The sequence below is a fragment of the Lissotriton vulgaris genome, chromosome 1_1, assembly GCF_964263255.1.
Source record: "Lissotriton vulgaris chromosome 1_1, aLisVul1.2, whole genome shotgun sequence".
Taxonomy (NCBI): domain Eukaryota; kingdom Metazoa; phylum Chordata; class Amphibia; order Caudata; family Salamandridae; genus Lissotriton; species Lissotriton vulgaris.
In genome coordinates, this window is record NC_141685.1 from 116,916,951 (window position 1) to 116,925,126 (window position 8,176).

Below are 8,176 nucleotides of genomic sequence, written 5' to 3' on the forward strand. Positions count from 1 at the left end.
TCCAAATTTGCACCGGCCCGAAAGAAGATACATCTTTACCTGCAAGCATGCATAGCCATAATCCAATCTAAAGGCACAATCGCCTACAAAGACACATTCTATGTATTAGGAGTGTGGAAAATATTTGGTGGCTATTGTATTTTATTGTTAAAACAGAAACAAAACGTGCAAAATACTGCACACATATAAAGTGTGTGAGAATAACACAAGTGCTTTAACAGCCATGTTGGCCCATCAGGAAATACAGTCATGGGATGTAGACAAATATATACCCGACCCACAGAGACTAACCAAGAAAGAAGAATCATACACATGCAGCAAGAGCTTTAGTTTGTCATCACTACTCAAGCTTCATCAGCACACAAACACAGGACAAAAACCAGTCAAGTGCAATGAATGTGTAAAGTGCTTTAGTCAGTTATCACACCTTCAAAGACATAATCAAACACACACAGGGGAAAAGTCATTTAAATGCAGTGAATGTGTGAAGAGCTTTAGTCGAATATCAAAGCTACAAAGTCATCAGCGAACACACACGGGGGAAAAACCCTATCATTGTAGTGAATGTGACCGCAGTTTTAGTTACTCTTCAGCATTATGGATTCATCAGCGAACGCACACAGGAGGAAAACCATTCAAGTGCAATGAATGTGTCAATAGCTTTAGTCGGTTATCAAACCTCAAAACACATCAGCAAACACACACAAGGGAAAAGCCATTCAAGTGCAGTAAATGTGGGAAGAGCTTTAGTCGATTATCAAACCTACGAAGACATCAAGAAACACACACAAGGGAAAAGCCATTCAAGTGCAGTGAATGTGCAAAGTGTTTTACTTTCTCGTCACACCTACAAAGCCATCTGTGGAACCACATAGGAGAAAAAAGATTCAAGTGCAGTAAATGTGCAAAGTGCTTCAGTAAGTCATCACACCTACAAAATCATCTGCGAACACACACAGGAGAAAAGCCATTTAAATGCAGTGAATGTGGGAAGAGCTTTAGTCGATTAGATCACCTACAAAGACATCAGCGAACACACTCTGAGGAAAAACCATACCAGTGCAGTGATTGTGGGACGAGCTGTAATCGATTAGAAAATCTGCAAACACATCAGCGAACACACACAGGGGAAAAACCATACCATTGCAATGAATGTGAAAGCATTTTTACTCGTTACTCAACATTAAGGATTCATCAGCGAACACACACAGGGGAAAAGCCATTCAAGTGCAGTGACTGTGCAAAGTGCTTTAGTCACTTATCAACTCTCCAAACACATCAGCGAACACACACAGGGGAAAAACCCTATCATTGTAGTGAATGTGACAGTAGTTTTCACGGCTCTTCAGCATTAAGGTATCATCAGCGAACTCACACAGGAGAAAAACCATTCAAGTGCAATGCATGTCTAAAGAGCTTTAGTCGATTATCAGTGCTACACAGCCATCAGCGAACACACACAGGGCAAAAACCATTCAAGTGCAGTGAATGTGCAAGGTGCTTTAGTCAGTTATCAGACCTAAAAAGTCATCAGCGAACACACACAGGGGAAAAACCATTCAGGTGCAGTGAATGTGGGAAGAGCTTTAGTCAATTATCAGTGCTAAAAGGTCATCAGCGAACACACACAGGGGAGAAACCATTCAACTGCAGTGAATGTGGGAAGAGCTTTAGTCACTTATCAAACCTCCAAACACATCAACGAACACACACAGGGGAAAAACCCTATCATTGTAGTGAATGTGACAGTAGTTTTCGCGGCGCTTCAGCATTAAGGATTCATCAGCGAACTCACACAGGAGAAAAACCATTCAAGTGCAATGAATGTGTCAAGAGCTTTAGTCAATTATCAGTGCTACAAAGACATCAGCGAACACACACAGGAGAAAAACGATTCAACTGCAATGAATGTGGGAAGAGCTTTAGTCACTTATCAAACCTCCAAACACATCAGCGAACACACACAGGGGAGAATCCCTATCATTGTAGTGAATGTGACAGTAGTTTTCACGGCTCTTCAGCACTAAGGTATCATCAGCGAACTCACACAGGAAAAAAAACATTAAAGTGCAGTGAATGTCTGAAGAGCTTTAGCCGATTATCACATCTACAAAGTCATCAGCGAACACACACAGGGGAAAAACCATTCAAGTGCAATGAATGTCTAAAGAGCTTTAGTCTGTTATCACATCTACAACGTCATCAGCGAACACACACAGGGGAAAAACCCTATCATTGTAGTGAATGTGACAGTAGTTTTAGCAGCTCTTCAGCATTAGGGTATCATCAGAGAACTCACACAGGAGAAAAACCATTCAAGTGCAATGAATGTTTAAAGAGCTTTAGTCAATTATCAGTGCTACAAAGTCATCAGAGAACACACACAGGGGAAAAACCATTCAACTGCAGTGAATGTGGGAAGAGCTTTAGGTACTTATCAAGCCTCCAAACACATCAGCGAACACACACAGGGGAAAAACCCTATCCTTGTAGTGAATGTGACAGTAGTTTTCGCAGCTCTTCAGCATTAAGGATTCATCAGCGAACTCATACAGGAGAAAAACCATTCAAGTGCAATGAATGTGTCAAGAGCTTTAGTCAATTATCAGGGCTACAAAGACATCAGAGAACACACACAGGGGAAAAACCATTCAACTGCAGTGAATGTGGGAAGAGCTTTAGTCACTTATCAAGCCTCCAAACACATCAGCGAACACACACAGGGGAAAAACCCTATCATTGTAGTGAATGTGACAGTAGTTTTCGCGGCTCTTCGGCATTAAAGATTCATCAGCAAACTCACACAGGAGAAAAACCATTCAAGTGCAATGAATGTGTCAAGAGCTTTAGTCAGTTATCAGGACTACAAAGACATCAGCGAACACACACAGGAGAAAAACCATTCAAGTGCAATGAATGTGGGACGAGCTTTAGTCACTTATCAAGCCTCCAAACACATCAGCGAACACACACAGGGGAAAAACCCTATCATTGTAGTGAATGTGACAGTAGTTTTCGCAGCTCTTCGGCATTAAGGATTCATCAGCAAACTCACACAGGAGAAAAACCATTCAAGTGCAATGAATGTGTCAAGAGCTTTAGTCAGTTATCAGGACTACAAAGACATCAGCGAACACACACAGGAGAAAAACCATTCAAGTGCTTTGAATGTACAAAGTGCTTTAGTCAGTTATCACACCTTAAACGTCATCAGCAAACACACATGGGGGAAAAACTATTCAACAGCAGTGAATGTGGGAAGAACTTTAGTCATTTATCAAACCTCCTAACACATCAGCGAACACAGAGACTCCGCAAAGAACTTAAGAACATCAAAAATAATATTGACCTATCTGAGGACATAGACAAGAGCAGAACAGTGCAGTTATTGTGAGAGGAATGAATTACGGAAAAAGATTTTAATTCAAATTATGTGGGACATTGAAATGCCAGATGATAAAACACCGACTAGCAGTAAAGAAGGAATACAGATAACAGTATTTGCAGAATTATAAAAGTGTTTGTTTTCAGTGATTGTTCACTTCCGTACACATAGCAAAGCGACATGATGTACCAGGATACACAGTGGGAGGCAAGTACAATGTGGACTAAAAGAAAAGAAAAATTGTTGATTTTTATTTGGTGAAGAAGAGATACAAAGAAAACCATTCAATCACACCTGATCACACTATCTGTAAAAGCAACACTGAACAATACTGGGACTAACAACGATATTTTCAGCTAACATGTCGGATTAATGATAAAACCTATAAACCAAACACACCCAGAGTTGACATGTTGTCAGGGCTCTGGAGATGAGAAACTTCATTGGTAAAATGTAGGTATTACTATTAACAAATGCCACTGCAGTATATGTGATTAACTAAAGCGAAGCACAAGTGTTCAAGAAATAACCTATTTTTAGATATAAAAGAGCATATACCTTGTTTTTGAGTATCGTTTACTGCATCTTTAACACTCTGGTATCGGTTGATGGATCAGCTCGTGCCACGGGCCTTATAACTGAAGGAATCAAAATATTATTACATTACCATAAAACTATGGGGCTATTCTTACCAATTAGCCCCTTCCCAATTACCAATTATCAATAATCAATCAGATGGCAGTGGAGAACACCAATTCATCTTCAAAGAAGAAGCTCCTTTTTTTTAATCAGTGATACAATGGTCACGCTATATAGATGATATTATTTTTATATGGGACAGTGATCAAAATTCCTTATCAGAATTTACACAATGGCTCAATCTATGCGATGAGAATCTAGTGTTTACTGCACACCACAGCAATGTAGAAATTGAATTTCTAGATATCAAACTGAAACATGAAAACTATGCACTCTATGTAGATCTCTATACTAAGCCCACAGCGCGAAATACAATATTACATCACAGTAGCTTCCACCCTCTGAAACAAAAAAATGCAATCCCATTTGGACAATTCCTACGACTTCGTCGTAATTGCACTAAAATCAGCGATTACGACACTCGTAGTGAAGATATGAAAATCAAATTTAAAAACCGAGGCTACCCACATCGAGTCATTCGGGATGCATATAAGAGAGCACATTTCTTTGATCGCCAATATCTGCTATCAAAGGAAACTGAACCTGCGAAAAATAATCTCATTTTTGTCACAAGACATTCTGTCCTCAATGACCAAATTAGGCAAATTATCAGTTCTCACTGGTATCTGCTCAACATAAACAGGACACAATCAGATAAAATACAAAAACCCATGTTCGCGTATAGAAAGAACAAGAACATCAGGGATATTGTAGTACGGTCGAGGATGCCCCCCCCTAAACCAATACTACAACGTGGCATTTTTTACTCTCGCCCCATACATGGAAACTTTAAATGTGGCGGATGCAAGTCATGTGCCCAATGCATAGAGGACAATTCAATATCTTACAATGGCATTACTGTGGCACCCATGGTATAAACAATTGTAAAACCAAGAACTTGATATATCTCCTGTTATGTCCATGCGAGAAAGCCTACGTTGGGGAAACTTCCAGATCCCTGAACACTCGCCTAACAGAACATAGATCTGCAATACGCACAAAAAAAAATTCAGCGCCACTGGTATCACATTTTGTAGAACACAATCACTCTCCAGAAGATGCTAAGTGGTTTATACTGGAAAAAATCATACCAACGGCAGGGCTCTGCTGTGACAAAGTGCGCAAAAAGCGGGAAGTCTATCATATATTCATGTTCAATACTGTATCTAATGGTCTTAACTCAGAAATACAGTGGTCTGATGCTATCATGTAGTCGGCCTACCTAGCCAACACTAAAATCAATGGCTTCAAAATTGAACGGTCTTCTACATGGGATTAGATCTAGTATGGATAAATACTCTATACCGCTACCAGAGATGGTCTTGATTGTGAATATCTGTATAACTATTCGATCCATGTTTACACTAGAATGCTGAACTGACTTTGTAAATACTCAATTCTAGAAATAACGATTGTAAAGAAATGAACACTGTATATAATATCATTACATGTTGTAAATAGCACTTGTATGTTGTAAAAATTATCTGTATAGTGCCTGTGTATACTGCTGTTGACTACGATTATTTAGTTACTGGCATTGACAATTTTATCCTACCGTCATTCAGAATGATATTATTCTGTATACAGATTGCACTGCGATAATTCGTCTATTTAGTTTATCCGAGTATCTATCCCCCCATTACATCTCGGATTCCTGTACATAGTACACATCTTAGGAGGAGACAATTATTATACCTGGACGTATAATTCCTTTTGTCTAAAACTTTATTCTTAAATTCCCTTTATCTACTTCTTATTGAAAATCAGAAGTCAACATTCTACTTATATGCACAGCAAGGTGCTTAGTACTTTACATCATGTTTATAGCCCCTTTTTCTCTTTTTCATTTTTTACCTTACTCTTTTCTTTCAGTTTTCAACTATCGTGCCCTACGTCATTATTCTACTAGTCCTGTGTTTATCTTTTGGTCTCCTTGGTTTCCGACGTACTAACCCGGCGCCGACCTAAATGACCCATAGTCCTATTTCTATTACTATTTTTGCCGATCGCGGCTCTTTCAACTTGGAAATAAAAGGCGCGCCAGAATTTGAAATCGGTTACACACGTCTTCCCTTGGTGAGAGATACTCCGCCCACCACGCCTACGAGAGTCATAGCCAGCCGCATATATCTGAAGCAACGATAAGCCTTTCTAACTGGATACCCATCAGACTTCGTTTGAAAATATAGGGACACCACAGTTACTTTTCCTCCGTTTTTCTAACTTCATTCTTGTGTCTGTCACATCATTTTCAGACCACAAGACCCATTTACCGTTTAAAGATCTCTGCCTCTCGGAAGTACGACCTACGAGCCCCCTAGGTAATTTATGGTTACCGTTTTCTACGTTGCTTGTTTGTTTAACAAGAGGGCTTCTGTTTGTTCAACATTTATTCAATGCATAAGCTGCAGACTCCGATGATAAGAGCCCCTTATAGTTCTTTATTTTAACATCACTTTCCATGATTCTATGACAAGCGCCTTTTGTAACCATTAATACCTCTCTTTTGCAATAATATCTCCCCTATGTAAAAACGGCTTGGTTATATATTTTTTTCAGGAACCCATCCACACATGTATTAATGTGTTTTTGCATCCTTGCTACACAGCCGACCCTGCCCTTTGCGATTACCTTTTTTGAACACTTATCAAAGTGAATATGCTATAAAACGGGACGACAACAAAGCCTGTCATTCAGGTATATGTAGAATTCGTCTCATGTTTTCTCATTTAGCATCTTTATGCATCTGTGTGAAACCCCTATTTTTATATCAAACTATCTGTCATGTTTCAGCTTGAATTTTATAAAAGAAGAAGAATAATCTTCAAGGATATTCTATCAACTTAATTAATCATGTAAAGTCGTGCGGACGGAACAATATCTCTATAAGGTACATTTTCCTGGATGCTAGTTGATGTGACTACAAAAGAAAGACACTGTGGATATTTACTTATACCAGTCTTCTATTTCTTCCCCTTCTCTTTTTTTTTATATATTAGACATTTATCTTATACTCAAGCCCAAAAGGACGTGTAGGTTTTCCTGTAATCCAATTTGGGTAAGCTCTCTTTGACTCAGACTTGTAATCTGTATAGGATATCTGTCTATGCCAGTGGACATATCACCTGCCTTTGTTCGGTTTCATGTTTATACAATTTAAAATATACTATGAAGTCTACATCAGGTAACTATACAGGTAATTTGGATTGAATATGAATAGTTACACTATTATTGGAGTATCTAGAAGTGAAATGTAAATATAGATGTGTATGTGTGATTTTCAGGCAACCTAATAATATAGAAGCACTTATGCCGTCCTTTGACAATCTGAATGTGAAAAGTAAATATAGATGTGTATTTAGAACATATAGGCAGTTTAGGACTAATGTGAGTACTTATGTTATCTTATAATAAATTTATGTAAATATAGACTGGTAATTTCATCACTACAGGGGGGGAAAGCTCCGGGGTTGGATGGAATTCCCTCAGATGTTTTCAAACACGATACGGTCCGCTGGGCAAAATATGCGACGGTCCTGGGAAATGCCCTTGCAAAAGGGGCAAAAATCCCAGATGTATGGAAGGGGGCAATTATAATTCCAATCTTCAAGAAAGGCGATCGGTCGCTCCCGGCAAATTATAGACCTATAAGTTTGCTGGCCACTATCCAGAAAGTCGTGGGCAAGATGGTGGTCGACAAACTAATGGCCTGGGTAGACGAAAACAATGCCTTATCCCCCTACCAGGCAGGATTTAGACGAGCTACCAGCACGGTTGACCAAATTTTTCATTTCACTATGCTGCGGTGGGGGACTGTACTCCTTGGCGAGGGCAGCCTTTATGTAGCATTTGTAGATCTGAGGGCTGCCTTCGATCTGGTGCCCAGGAGTATGCTGTGGGGTGTCTTGAGCAAGATAGGGGTTCCACTTGAATTGCTCACATTAATAATGCGCCTCCACGAAAGCAATTTCGCTAAAGTCCAGTGGGGGAGGAATGGGGAATCATCCATCAATTTCCCAGTCGAGCGGGGGGTACGTCAGGGTTGTGCCATGGCACCCCTGTTGTTCTCCTTGTTCATCAATGGTATAGTCG

The 8,176-nt window shown here is 39.6% G+C and overlaps 1 protein-coding gene across 1 annotated transcript; it reads left to right on the forward strand.

Moving 5' to 3' along the window:
* The first annotated feature begins 223 nt into the window (after positions 1-223).
* On the forward strand, positions 224-5,236 carry LOC147737686 (uncharacterized). Its single transcript, XM_086924861.1, has one exon. It carries the CDS (start codon positions 224-226, stop codon positions 3,392-3,394), a length of 3,171 nt encoding a protein of 1,056 aa, XP_086780987.1. The 3' UTR covers positions 3,395-5,236.
* The last annotated feature ends 2,940 nt before the right edge of the window (positions 5,237-8,176 follow it).

What these genes read in the sequence shown, in the direction of transcription:
- LOC147737686 (XM_086924861.1), top strand. Translation starts at nt 224, where the DNA reads ATGTTGGCCCATCAGGAAATACAGTCATGGGATGTAGACAAATATATA.